This window comes from Puma concolor, chromosome D2 (genome assembly GCF_028749965.1).
Source record: "Puma concolor isolate L17-30 chromosome D2, mPumCon1.1.hap2, whole genome shotgun sequence".
NCBI lineage: Eukaryota > Metazoa > Chordata > Mammalia > Carnivora > Felidae > Puma > Puma concolor.
Genome location: NC_141677.1, coordinates 40,784,764 through 40,804,877, shown reverse-complemented (window position 1 = coordinate 40,804,877; position 20,114 = coordinate 40,784,764). Strand labels below are relative to the sequence as shown.

Below are 20,114 nucleotides of genomic sequence, written 5' to 3'. Positions count from 1 at the left end.
ACGCCTGTTGACCTATGACAGAGCCCTGCTAGTTTGGGCAATCTTCAGGAAACTGCTCCTTTCCGGGCTTGCCCCTGGTGTGGTTTTGCTCAGCAGGAGTCGGACATTCAGCCAGACATTCAGAAGTCGGGGCTGGTAGACACCAAGCCTATTTTAATAGGTACGGGTTCTGGGGGGCAGGTTTCCAGAGTCTGAATCCAGACCTTCCAGATCCTCAAAAGGAACTCTCCTTTCTCGGAGTCTCACATGTCGGGCACAAAAATGGCTTCCTCAGAGCTGTTCTGGTGACTGAATGAGTTTTTTAACTGTTAAGTACCCGGAGCACTTCCTGTGTTCCAAGACCCATTAATGTTTCGTCATTCATGCGGGGAAACGGAGCACAGGCTTCCCACGCACCAGCACAGATGGTTTTCCTGCTCAGCTCCCAGCCCTGCCCTTTGGGTAGTGGGAACGCCCGGAGACTGGTGAGCTGGGCAGTGGCAGGCGAGGCTGGCTGGAGGTGTGACGAGAATGGGCAGGAGGGGGTCAGAGACCTGGCGAGCCTGGGCCACAGAAGCGGAGGATGTTGAGAAGGGGCTGGTCCAGAGTGCCGGGAGCCGCAGAGGCCAGTGGAGTCTGGTGCCTGGGCTCGCAGCCTTCAGTCAAGGAAAGGAGCGGTGGGGAGGGGAAGGAAAGGAAGGAAGGCGAGGGGGCCAAGGCAAGCTTTCTGAGATGGGGAAACATGTAAGAAATGGTGTGCGAGGGAGATGAGGTGGGAAAAAAAATAACGCAGCGAAGTCCTGCAACGGTGTGAGCAGGAGGGGGCACAGGAAGGACAAGGAAAGACCCGGAAACCTTAAAGTGGGAGTATATGGGGGTTAAGAGGGGGAGTGCAGAGGTCACACCGGCCTCTACGCAGCGTGGCAGGGCAGGGAGTGAGTAGGCTGTGCGGGCAATGACCAGGAGGCTGCGCTGTGGCTTCGTACAAGTCGTTTCCAGTTCACTGGAGACCGCCACGCATGCACCACTTCCCCTGGTTTCCTTTCTCTTCTCTCATCCAGCTACCCCGAGGCCAAGGAGATGGCTGAAATGGCCAAAGAGTTTTGTAAGCTAGTCAAAAACCAAACTGAACTTTGAAAAGTCATGGCCAGACTTCCCCCTGAACTGGGCTGTGACCTGTAGAGACTCACAAGGGGTCCAGCCGCCAGGTCGACCTGGATAGATGGGGTGGCAGGCGCCATCGCTCCTAGGTGTCCACGCGCCGGCATCGAGGGTCTGGCGTCACCGTCTCCCCCAGGGCAGGATGGGTCAGAGGTACGTGGCCAGGTGGGCAATGCTGCTCACCCTTCACAGACGGGCCAGCGGGTCCAGGACAGCAGTGCCCAGATTCCGACCCAGCGTCCCCAAGTGCGTTTGCCTGGATCGTGCTGCCGGGGGGGGGGGGGCTGCACAGAGAGAGCCTAATGCTTTTTCTCCTGGCTCTACAGAGTCAAAGCTCTGCCTCTCACTGTAAGCAAGCCACAGGCCAGCTCATTCCGGTTATAACCTCCACACAAAGGATGACTGAAAGCGACACACAGAATCTAAAAAATCACAGGGTGCCTGGGTGGCTCAGTCAGTTCAGTGTCTGACTCTTGATTTTGGCTCAGGTCGTGATCGGTTTGTAAGATCGAGCCCCACGTGGGCTCAGCGCAGAGCGTGGAACCCACTTGGGATTCTCTCTCTCTCCCTGCCCCTCCCCCACTTGTGCTCGCTCACACTCTCAAGGTACATAAACCTTAGAAAAAAATCTAAAAAAAATCACTTGACGGAAGTTATTTCAGACGGTGCCAACCATAAACTGGCTTTACCGTCCACCATCCTGTCGTGCCCAGCCACACCCAATCCCCCTGGTTCCCTCAGCAGCCGAGCTTACCACAGAGGTACTTAATGCCATCATGATGTCACCCAAAACACAAACAGCCAAGACAACAGCATTAATACAAAGATATATTCCAAAAAGAGTTTGGCGGTCAAAGAAAAGCATTACACTTCCTGAAAACACAAGCATCCTTCTTCCTCTAGTCTACAGAGAAAACTGTAAAAAAAAAAAAAACAACAACAACAAAAAACTGTATCATAACATCATCAACAAACACCCACCAGGATACACCACACTAGCATGTACACTTCTGCGAGTAAGTGAAGGTAGCACTCGATCCCTGAACGATGAGGACAGAACGGGCACGAGATCCAGAGAAGCGTTAGAAAGTAGCCCAGAGACGCACAAATGCCCCAGCTGTCCCTGGCGGGGGGAACCATTCAGTACATCAGACAGACTTCATTTCCAAGAGCAAGCCCCAGGATAGCCCTGCCAGGAAGGGTAGACACGGTCACCACAGATATCCTGTTTGGGGACAGTGGGGGGAGGTCATCACAAAAGTTAGGGGAGGAAAAAAAAAAAAAACCATCCCGAGCTTCTACACAGCTGCAGGCTGGGGTCTGCGGCTCCACACAGGAGCCGGGCTAGATTCACTCCAGGGGGAGGCAAATGCCAGGCCGGCCAGCGGCCCTGACCACGTGGCCTCGAAAGCTGCCCTGGTCAAAGGTTCCGGGCCGGCTCTCTCAGGCTGGGGCTCCTCGGCCTCGCAGCGGGCAGGGGGGGGAGGTCAGGATTCAAGTTCCGGATGACAGTTTCAGTAGCACCAAGACCAGAAGACAGTGAGGCCAAGCAGGGGAGGGGCGCGGGTGCGTGTGTGCTGGGGGGGTGCACGGAGGAAGGGGGAGCGCGCATGTGCACCTGGGTCATTAGGGATGAAAAGGAGAAGCTGATGGGGTTGGGTCTTGAGACACTCAAAGGAACTGAAAGGGATGGCTTCAGTCCCAGACACCGCGTAAGGCTGCTTAGAGGGAATGCCAGAGGAAACGAAGAAATGGTGTGAGAACATTCTTATCCCTATAAATAAACTATTTACACGCTTTAAGAAAAGAGCCGACTCTCAGAGGAGAACCCTGCCCATGCCCCCGTGCCATCTGGGCATAATGCTATTGAGACGAGGGGCGGTTCCTGCCCTGGAAGGGGCGGCAGAGGAGGTCCTCCGTGGCACCGGTCCACACATGGCTCAGGCTTACTTGAACGTGGCTGAGGATCCTGCAAACATCCCCGAGTCGTGCAGACACCACAGGCTCCGCTGGCACGGTCCACTTGTGTCCCTTCCCCTCCCCAATTACAGGCAGCACCCTTCTGCTGCTGGGAGAAGCCTTGTCCGTGTCTTCTGGTCCACCCCCCCACCCCCACCCATGTCCCACTCACAGCAGATGACTGCCCTCCGGGCCGGCACCAATAACATGAGTGGGGCCCCGCAGACACAGTCGGTCTCCAGGAGAACTGAGTCAGGCCCCCTTCACAGCCACAGGGGCCTTCTGTCCCTCAGTCGCCAGCCCCGCTTAAAGACACGTTCTCCGTCTCTGGGTAGACCCCAAGTGGTGGCGGGGGGAGAGCGTCTCAGTCACAAGTTTGTGCGGGTTAGAGGGGGGCCCCTCAGTCTTCAGCACCAGCAAACAGAAGCAGAGAGGTCATGTCACGCTGATGCCGAAGACAGGGCGCCGGCTCTGGCTGGGTGCATCCACTTCCTCCCTCTGGACACGGAGGTGACAACAGGGAAGGGCTCTGGCCTCCACGGCGTGGCTCAGCTCTGCTTGCTCACCTCTGTCCCTCAGAAGTGATGGCCTGCCTTCACGGCCTCAATGTCCGAGATCAAGGTCTTCGCCAGGAAGATGCCAAATATCTGAAAGCAAAGCCGGCAGAGGCTGTCAGCGGTGGGGCCCGATGGGGGCGGGCAGGTGCAGAGGGCAAGGCGGGCCCTGCCGTGCACATCAGTCCCACGTCCACTCTGCAGACGCTCAGGATGAGGCAGAGAGACAAACAATTGGGCCTGTGGCAAAACAAGACCAGCCCACCAGTAAAAACGGAGCCCTGAGGTCTACTTTGCTATATCCCAAGGGCCTAGAAGGGGTCAACGGCAGGCACACAGAAGCAAGACGGACAGTTCACCCTGCCTCCAACACGAACATGCACGTCACATCCCATAAGCTGGGACACACTAAACCTAAAATAACAGAGCCACCTGACTGGATTTGATTCAAAACAATAAATCTTGACGTTTCCTGTAAAGCTGGATTTCATAATAAAAACAAGGTTCTCCCTGATTTTAGCTGTGCTGATATCTGACCTTGGTGACCGGCGTAATCAGGCGGGAAGACTGTTTTTCTACCAGGAACAGACGAATGTGAACTCAGAGACCTTCAGAATGTTGCTTTTTATTTCCCCTTTAAATTCTCATTATGGTTTGGATTTGATGAGCCAGCCTTTCTGAAGTCTGACTTCTTTGCTTGTTTTGCAAGTACATTTGTTCTTTCCTCTTCTAGATGCTTCTGTGTCTAAGCTTCCCTTTGAGATCATTCAACACACACTCGCGGAATGAAGGAGGAAGGAGTGTGTGGACAGCTGGCGGCCCCGGCGCCACTTCAGTCACCCTCTTCATGGCAATGTCAGAGCCAAACATTTTCTAAACAACGCACTTTCCACACAGGAGCAGCAGCCGCCCCAGAGGCCACCTGGGAGCTGCCAGCGTCTCTTCCCAAGCCCTGGGCACCCCGGGGAACTCCTGGTTTCTCTGATGCGCTGAGTTCTTGGCTTTCCCCCACCCGTTCTCCCGGCAGCCACGAGCCAGCCTGCTCACTGCCTGGCCACCAAAGTCTTTCCAGGCCTAAAATCTGGCTCAAACGAACAGGCACAGCCCACAAGGACAAAGGAAGCCACAAAGGGCAGGGAGAACGCACCTGTAGCAGGGAGATGGCGATAAAGACACCGGCCACGATGTAAATATTGCGTGGAAGCCAGCCCTCCAGTGCCTGGATGCACCCTTTTGTGAAGATGGACTCGTCCCACTTGCTCTTCAGCTGCAGGGAAACACCACTGACCTGAGCCCAACACACGCCGGACGTCCCCCCACCCCGGCTCCCCAGAGGGCTCCTGTCGCGGGCAGGGCGAAGCTCGGTGGGAGCCAAGGTGCTGCAAGGCGGGTGCCAAGGACAAACAGAACTCTCCGGGAGAAACGCACCTGCCTGCCTCGGTCTCTGCCCCCTCCTCCGGCAGTCTGCATTTTTTTACCCTGCCCAACCGAAGACTCCCTGGCGGTGGCCTGCACCCACTCCTGTCAGGGCCTCCCCAGACTGAAAGACAGACTGGTTTGGCACCCCTCCAGAGCCCACACTAGAAGGGCGGGGAGGGGCCTGAAGGCTCCGAGAAGGAAGACGCGCCTTTAAAGAGAAAACTGGAAGGATGTTCGGCATCTTCTGAGTCAGAGGAGTTGGCTAGAGAAGGAGGGGACCGTGGCTTCCCAGGGTGTGGCCCCCACCCAGGGAAGCTTGGCTCCTCGAGCCAGAGCCAGCAGGAACAGTCATAAGCAAAGGGGTGCCTTCCAATACTGACCCCTAGTGGAGGCTCAGTAGGCACACAGGATGTCTCCACAGCACACACAGCACACCCTCACCCCCACCCACCCACATACAGCCTCACCCATTGCAACGCTGATGGAAAAGTCATTCATTTCAGCGGTGGTAGGGGCTGACCTGTGGCCCCCTAAAATTCAGATATTGAAGTCCTAACCCTCAAGCCCCCAGAATGTGACTGCATTTGGAGACAGGGTGTTTAAAGAGGTAATATAATTCGTAACCCTTACCTTAACCCTAACCCTAAACTAACCATCTGGTGAGGTCTCTGAACTGCACATACCCTCACAATGTCCCTAACCCCAACCCTAACCATTATTTTGGCCTGAAACCGAACCCTAATCCTAGATCTGAGGAAAAACATAGGTAAATAGTTATGTATAAAAGACAGATACGTATATCTATACATCCATATAATTGGAATATTACTCAGCCATAAAAAAGAATGAAATCTTGCCATTTGTAACAATGTGGATGGAGCTAGAGTATTATGCTAAGCAAAATATGTCAGAGAAAGACAAATACCATATGAAAAAAAGCAGGGGGGGGTGGAATACATTGAAATGAAGTTATCCGGGTGGGCCATAATCCAATATGACTGGTGTCCTTATAAAAAGAGATTAGGACACCAAAAGACACAGAGGGAAGACCATGTGGGGACACACACAGGAGACAGCCACCTACAAGCGAAGGAGAGAGGCTTCTGACCAACCCTTTCCACACCTTGATCTTGGACTTCTAACCTCCAGAGTTCCAAGAAGACAAATCTCCATTGTTCAAGGCACCGTCTGTGGTACCTGATTATCACAACCCTGGACCCCCTGCAAGCGGCACTGAAACTGACAATGTGGGGAACAGGCCCATCCCTATGCAATGGAGGTCACTGTGGAAGGGGCTTCAGACCTCCCAACCTGGAGGGACACATCCCTAGTGTCCAAGGCCAACAGGAGGGGTGCCTATGGACTCCCCAAGATCCACCCTCCAGAACAACAGTCATCCATATCACCAAAGGCCACTGAGCAAGGTCTGGGGGGAGGTAAAGGGGAGACTCCCTTCTCTTCACATCCAAGTGCACACCCGCTGTGGCCTGAAGAAGGCTCTGGAGGACTGAGCCTTTCTCCCGCCCCGAGACCCGTCTCCCTCCTTATTATCACCACCGCCTCTACACGGCAGTTAAGCCAAGCCATGTGCTCGAACTCCTATATGACAGACACCTTCTGGGACTCCAAGGAGCCATTAACAAATGTTAGCGTTTGTTCCCAAAACTTTCATCTGATCTCTTTCCCCTCATGCAGCAGCTGCTAGATTTTGTGACCGCGGTTGCTGGGGCTTGGCATCACGCCCATCACCGTTCCCATGAGTCTTGCCATCAGCGAAGGAGGCTCTTCAGCTCGTTCCCAGCTTAGATGGCACCTTCCCTAGATTCCTCACTCCAATTTGCACTTGTGCTAAATCAGGAAGTTGGACCATAGGGGATAAACCTGACAAACTCAAAGTTGTATGCATAGGCGCTCACCTGGGTCCTGACATCATATCCGCACTGTGTGTTCACAACTTTTTGCTGTAAGAAAAGCAGAAAAACACTGGTCATTTTTGTTTTCTTGAGAAGCCAGTGGTAGAACGCTCTAGAAAAGTCACAACCAAATATCAGCAAACACCTTTACAAATTCCACCATAGCTCATGGCCTGCAATCCCAATGCCAAGTAACCTTTCATGCTAGGACAAAGGTTGCCAAACTACGTGTGAAGGGCTAGATCATTATTTCCGACCCGCCTACGTAGCAACTACTCAACAACTCTGCTCTCGTAGCAGGAAAGAAGATGTTGACGATATATAGAGGAATGCGTATGGCCGTCTTTCAATAAAACTTCATTTATTATGGACACGGAAACTTCAATTTCATACAACTTTCGCCTGCCACAAAATATTATCCTGCTTTTATTGATTTTCAACCATTTGAAAATGGCTGAAACCATTCCTGGCTCACAGATCACCTGAAAACACAGAGCAGGCCAGACCACGGGTCGTGGTTTGCCAATGCCTGCGCTAAGGGGTAAGAGTTCCACTTGCTCGATATTTCACCGTCACACTGGAGACCTCAGGTGCTGGCCGTGCAACCTCAGCACACCGGAGCCTCTCCTGGGCTGGGGGCGTCGGCCATGTGGTCTCGAGGATGCCCTGCCTGCTTGGGAGCCCCGGGGCCCAGTACCAGGCACACGCACCCAGTACCAGTGCACCCAGAGCTGTGAAAGACCCAGTTCTTCTCAAGCTCAGTTCATGCAAACATTCGGTGCTCCTTCACAGGTCACCCCCAGGAGCCCCCATTTCTGGAACCCAGGGACCAGGGCCACGGACAGGGAACGGAAACAGGTGAAGAAGAAAGAAAAGGAGAGAATTCTCCACCACCCCCAGATGGTGAGTACTGCCCACCGCCCCCGTGGGCTTCTGTGCACTGGGCAAAGTTTTCTCCGGAGAACAGTGAGGAGCGCGGCCCAGGGCTCACCACGCTCGTAGCATTTTGTCTAGGCACCCTGAGTGACAGCCCCTCGAGGGAGGGACACTACTGGTTTTCTCCTGCCTCACTCAGAAGACTAGAGCCAGGTGGGCCATGCAAAAACGCTCCTGGGACTTTTACACAGAGGATTTCAGAGCAGTGGTGCATGGACAGAGCGCAGGGCACTCTCTTCAGACTGAGTCAGGAACCGCTCCACACGCCCCGGGCAGGCCGACTCACCGCAGGGTCCGGCACGCAGCAGGAGAAGGGCACCCCACACTTCTCGCGGCTGTAGCTGGCGCCGCTGCAATTGAAATAGACGTTGAGGTCCCAGTCTTCAGGGCCATAGGCACCGCAGCACTGGTTCTGTGATCACAAAAGCAGAGAGCCATCACGGGCTCTGAGCTGGGGTTGTGGCCGCCCACAGAGTAGCAGACATGAGAGGTTAAGTGCACCTCCATGTAACACAGAGAAATCAAGGCCCGCCCTGCTGACCTCCTGCATGCACCGAGATGCCCAGCATGGTGACCCAAGTCACCCTTTATGAAGGAAACCAGGAAACCTTGGCGATGATCCCAACATGCATGACTGGCTCCCCCTCACCTCGGCACGGCACTCAGGTCCAGACCCTCCTCCCCTGGACCTTCCCCCTTACCTCCCCTCATCCCAGAGCAGAGTCCTCACGCTCCTGAGGCCATAGTCCCTCTGCCGTAGTTCTCCGGGGGGGGGGGGGGGGGGGGGGACAGAGAGGGAATCCCTCCTTGTGGGCAGTGAGTGTGTCTTCCTCCCAAGGAAATTTCCAAGCTGGCCCTAGTTCCTTTGTGTGCCTCTTTACAAAAAAACAGCTGCTGGACGTCTACTCCCAAGGACAGAACTATGACTGGGGTCGGCCCCTGACCTGGGGTCTCTGCCCTCGCCTCCCCACCAGCCCCCATTATGTGGTGTTCTCGCAAAGACCATCCCCACTCGTCTAAAAAAAACGTAAAACCAAACATATGGAAAACAGCACAGTGAGGTCGATGGCATCCCAAACCGAGAGCAGATTCTGTTTTTACACGTGTCCTTATTGCTGACGTGGGTGTGGCAGTGATCGCAACGCACACACAACCAGGAATTCTGGTTGTCTTTATGTCTAAGATGAAATTCTATGTCCCCCACCCTCACTCTGCTGTGGTTCCAGCTGCTTTAACGATCACCGTGTATTTCACGGTGAGGAAGCTCTGTGATGTACCGAATCCCTCCGGATAATTGATTTTCAAGAATTTGCAAGGACGGCAGGGGCGACCACCTCGATGTCTTTCAGGCCAGTGCAGGGCGAGAGTGCCCCGCACACGGGACAGACACCGGCACGCCCGCGGCGATGTGACAACGTCAATACCGCACAGTGAGGGACAGACAGTAGGAAACGGCTGGGATGTGACCTTGCAGACGAACGCAGGCCACTATTACAACACAGGAAGGGCCTCTGGTCACATCAATGGGTTTTGCTGGATCCCAGGACACATGACGTGGGGGTAAACAAGTCTTAGTTAACGTGAGAGTAGACTATGGTTATTTTTAATGCTTTCTTGATTATTCTCTTCTCAGAACCAGAGTGTTCCATACGAAGTCCCCGAGGAAGCAAGGTTTTCTGGCAGAGCACAGACAGATCAAACAACAGCCCTACATAGGCCTGGCCGTGGGGAATAGGTTCTTCCCAGGGTGGGGATGGCTGTGGTCCAAGCCTCCAGGTGTGGCTGCACACAAGGGGACTGAATGCCAGATGGAGTAAAGGCCAAGGCCTGGGACAGCTTAGACACCCCCCTGGAGACATATTCCAGGGAGGTTACATTCCTCTCCATCTGGGGGAGTTTCCTCCAGGCAGCTCTGCCCTCTTAAACAGGAAGGGGAAAAGGTCCCCGGGAGGAAGGGGACAGGAATAGCCTCAGACAGTGAGTCATGGGCCGGTGGGGGGAGACGCTCCACCCCTCGGTACCCATAGCGCCTAGGGACCTGCAGCCGCCTGTGAGGCCAGGGCTGGAGAGATCTGGGCCCCTGGGGGAGGGTGGCCACTGGAGCTGCTGGACTGCCCGCCCGATGCAAATGGGGGCGAGCACCCTGCGAACACGCCTGAGCCGCCAGGCACCCATGAGCAGGCAAAGCTAAACCGACCAGAGGCAGGAGCGGCACCTCCCAGGGCCTCCCTGCACTGCCCCCCGCCCCAGCCCAGCCTGGACCGCAGGCATAGGTGGGAAGCCCGTGCTCTACTGGGGAGGCCAGCATGGGTGGTGCTTACAGCTTTCTGCAGGGAGTCAATGAGGTTCTGCAGGTCAATGTCGTCCCGGTAGGATCTGATGTTGCTCTCGAAGAACTCCCGGAACCGGTCCCGCACCCAGTCCTGGAAGAGGAAGGCCAGCACGGCCACGGCCAGCTCCAGGAAGAAGATGAGCACGATGGTGCCACAGAACTGCATGGGGACGAGGGTGGGAGAGTCATCACATTTGTAGCCTCCAGGCCACGCGCGAACCCTCATCAGACCCAAGGCCACCGCCTGCCGCCAGGAGACCGGCGCTGGAGCCCCGGGAATCCCATGTTACGGGCTGGCAACCCCGCCCTGCCTGTACACAGAGATAACGCATCCCTACCCACATCCCTGCAGCATGGCTAAGAGTCAGGTGAGGGAAAGGAAGAGACAGCTCCAAGCCACGGTGTCACCCACTTCCTGGGAAGGAGTCTCCCTCTCCCCCGCAGGAAACCCCATCCCGGAAACGAGTGGCTAACGTCCTCCACCAGACAAGCAGCTCCTTTAGGGCACAGCCTGTGCCCTAGACACAGTACCTGACCACTCTCCTCGCACACGCAACCATCCACGTTGCTAGAAATCTAACCCGTCACCCGCACTGTAGGGACATGGAAACTGAGGCTCACTCGGGCGTGTGGCTTGCTTGAGAGCACACTGCTCACACAGGACACCTGAGTTCCCTGGCAGGTGTCTTCACAACTCCAGAGTCGCCGACGTTACCACTACCTACTCTGCACGCCTCAAGACTTCTCCAGAAGCGCAGAGCCCCTGTCTGCAACAGCCGTGGGGCATCCTGCAAGAGTCCACCGCAGCCCCACACCCCTCCCATCAGGCAGACCTCTGGCCTGCGGCGCGCGCACACTCCCCCGGCCATGATCATCACTGGTCACACTGAGCTCATGCCGCAGCGGGTGAAGGTCTCAGAGTTAAGACAGAAGGGAAACAACTGCGCACGCGCGCATGCACCCTCGCACACGCAGAAGGCCCTCGGAAACCCAGCCTCCATGCACACAGAGGGAAGATACTAAATGCAATATTTTTAATAGAAAACAAAATTAGGGGGGAAAAAACCAAACCAACCGTGTTCTGCTTCTTAAATTAAGCCCAAGAAAGAGATGCTTGATCTAATCACTTCGACAAATAATATATTGCAAAACACGATTAGGTGTTTTCCCCACCAGGTGCTATTTAATTTTAACTGAATGCATTTCAACATGAATTTGTATCTAAATATAAAACCAAATTCTTAGTAACTCGCAGTGCTGCCAGGAAATGAAGGATTCTGCATCGCACATCCCAACAGATTCACACACCCTGGAGGAGGGAAATGATTTCCTAACTTTACTGGCAACATCGTCTGATCTTAGCCAAGAAGGGCGAAGGTGAGCGGCGAACAATGCCTTTAGAACTTCTGAGGGAAGTAAAAAGCAAGGGAGGGGGAGAGGAGCCCCCCGCTTGGCCATCTCTTGCCTCTAGGAGCTGAAAACCAGAGCAGCCCAACTTCTCCAGGTACGAGGAGCTAGCTCATCTGAGTGCTCCCTGAAATCTTACCATTAGGTGGACACCAAAGGTGGCCTCCTGCCTGCACTGCTGGGCCCCCTCCGACCAGATAAGGTATAAGCTTGCCCAGCAGAGCCCGCACCCCTACCTCCCAGCCCTCTCCCACCCCTGTATCTGGGGCCACTCACAAACTTGAGCAGGCAGATGTTCTCCCGCAGGGCCCCCACGCAGCCAGCGAACCCCAGCGTGAACATCACCACGCCCACCATCAGGACCAGCACGACAGGGTCGATTCCGTGCAGCCGGGTCACTTTGGTGAGGTCGGACAGCACCCCCTGAAAGAGGCAGAGAAGGCAGGGCAACATCAGCCTCGGGGAGTCAGGGGTGCCCTGGGGGTCTGGGTGGTGTCCAGAGATAAAATGAGGGCAGGGACCTGTCTTAGAAGGCTCAATCCTCCTATTAAAAGCCAGACCAGAGCACGCAGCATGACCCCTGCCCACCTCAGCTCCCAGGACCCTCACAGGGAGCATTCCTGGGCTCCACCTTGGCTACGAGTTCCTACCAGGCAGACCCCATGCTTTTTTTGTAGCCTGTAGGGTGCCTATGCCAGACCTGGAGTGGGGAAGGGGTGCCGGGGAACCCTATGGCCTACGGTCAAGGCACCTTAGGGCCAGACCCTCACCCTGGCCTCTGGCCATTGGCAGCTTACTCTGCACTCAGTTCAGGGTGAAGCCCACTCTCCTGACATGAAAACAGCTTCAGTATGAACATTCCTGTGGAAAACACCCGCCAAAGGCAGACAAAGGCAGAGCTGTCCACAAAACCTTTGGTGATGATGGGAGGGGTCCTACATCTGCACTGTCCAAAATGGTAGCCACTGGTCACCCATGCTATTGAGCACCTGAGTGGAACTGAGGAACCGAATTTTCATTCGTGTTTCATTTTAACTAATTTAAATACACACAGTCACATGTGGCTAGTGTGAACCAAAACGGACAGAGCAGTTCTCCAGGATTCAGAGGAGGAAGAAGAAAAGAGCAGGGGGAGCCAGGCCTCTCTGCTCAGGGCTCGGCCAGGGGAGCTGCTGCTGTGCAGGCGGTGGCCACACGGTGGCGCTAGGAGTCATGGTTTGCACCAGCTTGCAGGGTTTGTCAGTAGGGCAAAGTGACATTGCACCTCAGCCCCCGCCCTTTAGGGGTTCACAGGCCACCTTGAAGATGCCCAAACCCAAAGGCAGGCCATATTCAGTTCCTAAGGCCATGGCAAGAAAGCCCAGAGATCTAAGCACCCTGCCTCCTTTCCAGAAAGCAAAGGGAGGTTCCACTGAAGCAACAGAGGGTTCTGGGCCTGAGCCTCAAGAGGATGCCTTAGTTCCCAGGCAGGAGCCTGACCCAGTCCACCTTGCTCCTACTCCCTCCCTATTCTGTCCTCCCTGTAGTGAGGATCCTCTCCAGCTCTCTTGAACCCCCCAAAGCACACACCCACCCGCGGAGCAGAAAGTGGTACTGCAGCTCACGGGTCTCATCCCCCCCCCCCCCCCAAAGCTTCAACTGCCTCTGTCCTTCCTGACAGTAAGAGCCCACTCTCCCCACCTCACCTCTCTTGCACAGGCAGGGCGAGGAGGTTCACAGGTATGTAAAGACCTGCCTCGGCCCCACAGGGCACCCAGGGGGCGTGTTAACACAGCCCTGCTCCTTGATCTCAGGACAAGAACTTCAGGAATAAACACAACTGTGTTCAGGGACCTGCTGGCTACCAGAGGCACAGACAAGAGCAGAAGGTGGCCCCAGGCTGGCCCTAGACACAGCTGCAGACAAGCCCCCAGGGCCATCTGAGGCTTCTGGGAACAGGAGAGAGGGCTCCCCACACTCATGGAGCTCAAATACCCAAACAGCCCAGTCCTGGCCTTGAGCAGCGACCCTACCATGGGGAAGCAGAGCCAGTCACAGGACCCCAGGAGTTTTTGTCACAACTATCTCTAAGAGCTGGCTGTGTGATGATTAATGGCTACAAACCATTACTGCGTGCAAGAAATGTTTGTCGGGGAGGAGTCTGGAATAAGGAACAATTTAAGCTGAACAAACCTGGTCTGGGCTACCTGATGTCCAGGGTCCCAGTAACAGGGACACCTACCTTTTCGCTCCATGCCCACAGTCCGACTCCAAGGAAGACAACTCCAGCCAACTGCGGGGAGGGGGGAAAGGAGGGAGAGAGGGAGAGAGAGTTAGTTAGGTCCAAAAGCAGCACCATGAACGTGCTTCTTAGAGGAGCGTCCACACCGCTAGTCAAGGGATGCTCCCGGCTCATATCCATGCAGGCGGCACGGGGGTAAGGCAAGCCCTCCGTCCCTGCAGATGACAGGAACTGCACCCGGGGGCCAAAAGATGGCAAGGCATTCTGGCTAACCCGCACCTACCTTCCCTGAACATTTGGACAAACTTCAACCCCAGTGGCCCCCGTGCTCCAGAGACCAGAGGTGAAGATCTCAGAGCAGAGTCTGTCCTGGAAAAACTATGCAGTCAGAGACATGGGGCCCTGCCCTGTTTCTTTCACATTCTGAAAGCCCACCAACTCATTTCATGCACAATCTGGTGTAGAAGACGACGTCGCCCTCTGTGACAGCTCCCCAGGTGCGTTCACAGGTCCCCGGAGCAGGTGAGCCTCTCTCCAGAGGACCGGGCACCGCTGTGGGGGACGCAGAGCCCGGGGGCACAACTGTGCTCCGTGTTATTAGTTACTGGGTATTCGTTACTGAATTAAAATAGGCCTGTGCTAAACAGTGCATTCACCCCAGAAAGGGAGCACCCCCCAATCCCACGGGGGCTAGGCTGCCTCACGTGTACGAAGAAAAAGCCCCCCCACCCCCCAGGCACCACACAGGTTCCTGAACCAGAGAAGATTTTTCCATATAAAACAAAACACCTGGTCTCTGAAAATTAAGCTGCCTACTTTTCTGCTTAAGTACTTTATGCTGGCATCTGGCTGCCATTCATTATTACCTCACGATACACAACAGGGCTATGTCTGTCTAGAACCCACCTTTCCGAGGCATATTCTCACACTTTAAGACACTCCTGCCTCCTATGTTCACTGCTGGCCCCAGGAGGCTGGAGTGGGAAGGAGAGGCCCTTTAAAGAAAGCCCCGGGAGGTCTCAACCTCTTTGGAATCACAGACCACCTTCAGAAAATGCTTACGTGCCCAAGATTCTGGATGGAATTTCAGAGAGTTCACAGGCTCCTCGAGGCTGGGTCCCACAGCAGTCTGTGGGCCCCCTGTGAAGATGCCCTGCCTGGACCTGATCTGTCTGTTTTACAAAGCAGAACACAGGCCCCAAGAAGGCCAAGATCAAAACACCACGCAGTGCAGAAGGGCCTAGGCCCCACGTCATTCAACTAGTATTGCGTGAGTACATCTTCAGTGCCGGGCACCGTCTCAAGCTCTGGGGCCTGCAGGCAGAGCCCCCCTGCCTGGCTGGGGCTCACACTCCAGGGAGCGACACACAGTCCTGTATATACCACACACCGGTTTTTCTACTTTTCAGTCCTCCCACTGAATTAACTAGTTCCTTTCCCTCCCCAGTTATCTATGCTGCAGGGGCAGACAAGCCCAAAGGTGACCCATCACTGCCCATTGAATCCTGCAGACTTCCCTCCCCGCCATTCCGCCAGGTCCCCAGTGACTGACCCTCTTGCCAGAGCTGGAGGTCAAGTCTTTTTTTTTTTTTTTTTTTTTTTTTTTCCCACTTTATTTGACCTGACCAGACACAGCTGGTCCTTCCCTCCTACGCTAAGGTGCTCAGCTTTGGGGGCACGTAGTGCTGTCACTCCTCAGCCTCCCCTGCTGGCTCGTCCTCCTCCAGGAACATCCACATGCTGGCCTCAGTCTGGGCCTCCTTGCCCTCCCCGGCGTCCTCTAGGTGAGGCCATGAGTCACATGGCCTGACATAGCATGTCTACACAGCTGACCCATAAATCCCAATCTCCAGCCATAGCGGCTCCCGGGTCAAATACCCTATGTCCACCTGACTTGTCCACATATGGTGGGTGACACCCTTTGCTCTCCCAACCCCAGCCCCTGCCAACTCTTCCCCTTCTCATTAAATGGTACCACGGCCACCTACTCCGTTGTTTAGATCAGAAAACCTACACCTCTCATGCCTGATGCCTCTTTCTACCCGACTCCCACTCACCCTGCCCTCTGTTGGTTGCACCTTCAAAAGACTTAGTGCATCGGACACTCTCTCCCTCTCTGCTCCTACCTGTCCATGCTCCACCCCTGCAGGTCTGGATCCTGCAGGGGCCTCCTCACAGGTCCCTAAGCAACTAAAGCAATCCTTTAAAAACATACATCGATGGGGCGCCTGGGTAGCGCAGTCGGTTGAGCGTCCGACTTCAGCCAGGTCACGATCTCGCGGTCCGTGAGTTCGAGCCCCGCGTCGGGCTCTGGGCTGATGGCTCGGAGCCTGGAGCCTGTTTCCGTTTCTGTGTCTCCCTCTCTCTCTGCCCCTCCCCCGTTCATGCTCTGTCTCTCTCTGTCCCAAAAATAAATAAACGTTGAAAAAAAAAAAAAAAAACATACATCGAGTAACTCCCCTCCTCAAAACTCTCCAACTCACTTCCTTTTACACTTAGAATAAAACTCCTTGCCATGGCCCACCAGGGCCTAGGCAGACAGGCTTTGGCTCCTACAACTCTACTCTCCAGGCCAGCCTGGCATCGTTACTGTTTCTGGAACTCGCCAAACTCGTCCCTTCCCTCAGCCCAGAATGTTCCTCCATGTCCCTTTCGGGCTTCCTCACTCACTTCACTCAGGTCTTCTCATTTCACCTCCTCAGAGACCACCCGAGGTGGACAGCTCTCCATCTTTCAGTCCTGACCTCCTTTTGCTGCTTGATTTTCTTCACGGCACTTCCCGTGGACCACATGAGCTGTATGTCTGTCTATTGTCCTCTCCCACTTAAGCCCAGAGATGTTTTCTGTTTTGCTCAGGGTTGCATCCCAAGAACTTGGAGAAGGACTTGGCTATGTTAGGTACAGAGTAGGCACAAGTGAGTGAGTCGCCAGGGCTCCAAGACCAGGGTGGTCCTTGCCCGTGGTCTCCGGCTCTCCTCCCAGACATGCTCCCGGGTCTAATTCCTCCAAATGCATTCAGAGCAAATGAGGGTCAAGCAAAAGCCCAGTGTGGCCCAAGTCCATCATCAAGTCCTACAGAGGCATTAGGATCAGGACAGGGCCTGGAGGCTTGTCCTTCCCTACGCCCCTGCCTGGCCGCTTTCCACGACAGCCTGCCTACCACCTGGCACCATGGAGGGCAGGGAGAGAATCCTGCCATCCCGCCCCAACCCCCCCCGCCCCCCGCCAACCCCCAAAGACCTCTGGCTGAGTCATGGCCAGCTCCCTCCACTGAAGCACAGATTTCCTTCTCTCACAACAACTGGGCACTAAGAAAAGGGCTCATGGTTTGTTCCATTCTGTTTTAAAGAAAGAACTAAAGTTAACTTGCATCAGAAAGACAGGAGGAACCGGCAGCATGGTGGGATCACATGTTAGGTCATGGGTTCTGTGAACACTGGCCCCAGGCAGGAACTTTGGGGGCCGATAGTCATTCTAGAGATGAGGAGACTGACGGAGGACCAGACAGGGGAAGTGGCCTGTCTGGGAGCTCACCCGACAGCCCCGTGGAAGAGCCAGGACAGGACACTGGCCAGCTTAACCCAGCTCCCAACGGGGCCTCTTCTCTGGATCTCTCTGGGGCAGATGGTCCATGGGGCAGGGCTGTTGTCCCTGGCTGCCAACCATCTGGGAGTGACAGTTCAGCTGGGTGCTTTCCAGATTCCGAGTAACCTCCTTTGTCTCTCTTTTATGACCTGATCAAATTCCCTCCCAAAGGATGGGGCCTAATTCCCGCTAAGCCCAAAGGGAGGCCGGCCTTGGACCATGAGGTATGCACACCACTGTGGTCACCATAGCAAGCAGGACCGTTCTTTTCTGTGTTAAACACTTAATACACTGAAAGGGCCCCTTCCACACCCCGTAATACTGGCGCTATTACCCCATCTTTCAAACAGGAAAGCTCAGAGGCAGAACAATTCGGTTCTTTGCCCAAAGTCACAGAGCTGGCTAGTGGCAGGGTTAGAACCAGACCCAGGTGTCTCTGACCCTCCTGCCAGCACGTTATCCCACCGACCCCCAGGCCAGAAACAGCAAGCGGCAGCCAGAGCTCTCCACCACAGGAGCAGGCATGGGGGCCCGATGGCACGGGGGTTCCACAGAAGGGGCTTGGGGCCGTGTAACTCTGAAGCCAACCACCCATATCCTCGGGTGGTGAGGCTCATTCTGTGTCCCAACTAGAGTGGGTGGGTGGCCGGGGAGCAGGGCCTCTTTGGGTGTCACTGTAAATGCTACAGACCTCTCCACCCTAGGCAAAGCCTCCCCACCCCCCACCCCCCCCACCCCCACGGAATTAGGTGAGGGCACCTCTTGGGGCACTCCTGGGCTGGGAGCCACACAGAATCTGCTCACCATGTAAGCAAGCCTGTGGCACCTCACACCAAGCACGTTCAAGTGACAGTGAAAGTGTAGACACCTGGCCAGGCCCGGCTGGACGGGAGGAGGGTGCCAACACCAAGCAGCTCAAAAGCAGCCCCTGATCACCCACAATTTAGCGGCCTTAGCCTCTTGCAAGACTGCATTTTGGTGTGTGTCAACGTACTTAGGCAATTCTTGCAGGTCCCAGAGGCCTTTGTGCAGTGAGTTCAAGGCAAACCACCAGCAGCAACGCAACCTTTTCAGGCTCTGCCCACTGGCCTGTGGTTCTTGCAAATCCCCCGGCTGTCAGTAGGCTGACATGCCTACGGGAGTCCTAGAGAAAAACCCAGAAGGACACTCGAGAGGAAGCCAAACTCAAAGCAGACCAGACCAGTGCTGAACAAACAGCACAAGTCAGCTGGTCCTGGTTCTAGTCTCCACTCTGCAACTTCCTGGAGACAGGACTTCATGCCAAGTCCAGGAGCTCTCTGTGCCTATGACTTCCTCTAGAAAATGGGGACGACCCCTCCTGGGTCATAGGAGGGTTCTAAGGATCACACGTGACATGCTCACCCCAGGGCATGGAGCCAGTCCAAGTGAGCCTGGCCCTCCTGCAGGGGAGGGGAGCAGAGCAGAGGCATGGAGGGGCCTTCCAGATGCCACCAGCCTTTGGACTGAAAGTCTCTGTGCCCAACCCCCAATAGCTCCCAGCTCGAGACTTTGTCCTAAGACAAAGTCCTCCTTTCCAGAGGCATCTCTTTTATTGGGTCTCAGGAGACAACAGTGAATTAGAGTTTAGGGAAACAGGGTCTCTGGAGGCTTTTGAAGCAAGATAAGAAAGAATGATGGAAAGAAAACAGGACAGAGAGTGGAAGAAGCTATAAGAGAATCTCAGCTCTGTTTCTAATTCACCCTGTGGCTTTGAGTAAGCCATCCCTCTCTTGGACCTCAGTTTGCCAATCTGCAAAACCGAGCAGTTGGGAGGCAAATCGTCTCCAAAGGCCCGTATACCTTCCGCTGCCTAAGCTTTGCCATCACAAATCATGCCAGGCAGAGACCCGTGGTCCTGGCGCTCTCCAGAACAGGAGATTCTGACCCTAGAGCCGGAGTTCCGAGAACACCAGAGATGTTCCAGTCACTTGAAATGCTAACGATACAAGTTATTGGCCAGAAAGAACGCCAGAGGGCACACACGCCGGGCCCAACCTCACCCTGAGAGCCCAGGTGGCTGAAGGGGAGTCTCAGGATTATCTGTGGGGTTAGGAAGCCTCACCCCTCTAGACTGTAGCCACTCTGAACCGTCACCAATGCAGGGGATGCCTCCTTCAAGTAGTCCCACATTCAGAGAGTCTGAACTAAGCCACTTCCCTGTGGGAGTCTGGAAGGTCTGGGAGCCGGAAGGGATGCTGGAGCCCAGCTTCCTCATTACAGAGGGAAACAGAGCCCAGGGCAGGATGGTGCCTTGCGCAGGGTCACACAGCTATCACACACCAGCTTTTCCTCTTGCCGGAAGGGCGGTTCTGAAAAAAAGAAGCATGTGTGCCCTTCCCAGCACAGCCAGCAAACACACGCCAGGGGCCCCAGTGAGAAGTAAGGACTACCCAGAGGACTCCGGGGGCGGTTTCCACAGATGTCTCTGAGTTTCCCGATAACAGACAGCCCACCCCGAGCCCCACCCAGGAATCAGACTGTCAAGGTCTTTGAAAGGAAGGAAGGAGGAAGGGCAGAGTCATCCAAGGGAGGTTACAGGCAGCTCTCCAGGTAACAGAAAGAAGGAACCCCAGCCCAACCCAGCCTCAGCCTCACCTTCTCCCAAGGTTCTGCCCTTGCTGGCACAG

The 20,114-nt window shown here is 55.1% G+C and overlaps 1 protein-coding gene across 6 annotated transcripts in view; it reads right to left on the bottom strand.

Moving 5' to 3' along the window:
* Positions 1–1,955: 1,955 nt before the first annotated feature.
* Positions 1,956–20,114, bottom strand: part of TSPAN14 (tetraspanin 14) — a 57,297-nt gene continuing 39,138 nt past the window's right edge. For all 6 annotated transcript variants that reach the window (XM_086680139.1, XM_086680141.1, XM_086680140.1 and 3 more), the window contains 7 exons: positions 13,882–13,932; positions 11,937–12,083; positions 10,243–10,413; positions 8,208–8,333; positions 6,989–7,033; positions 4,801–4,920; positions 1,956–3,746 (listed from right to left, as the gene is read on the bottom strand). In XM_086680139.1, the coding sequence (XP_086536265.1) occupies positions 3,675–3,746; positions 4,801–4,920; positions 6,989–7,033; positions 8,208–8,333; positions 10,243–10,413; positions 11,937–12,083; positions 13,882–13,932 (732 nt within the window). In that variant the 3' untranslated portion in view covers positions 1,956–3,674. The remainder of the gene's footprint in view (positions 3,747–4,800; positions 4,921–6,988; positions 7,034–8,207; positions 8,334–10,242; positions 10,414–11,936; positions 12,084–13,881; positions 13,933–20,114) is intronic.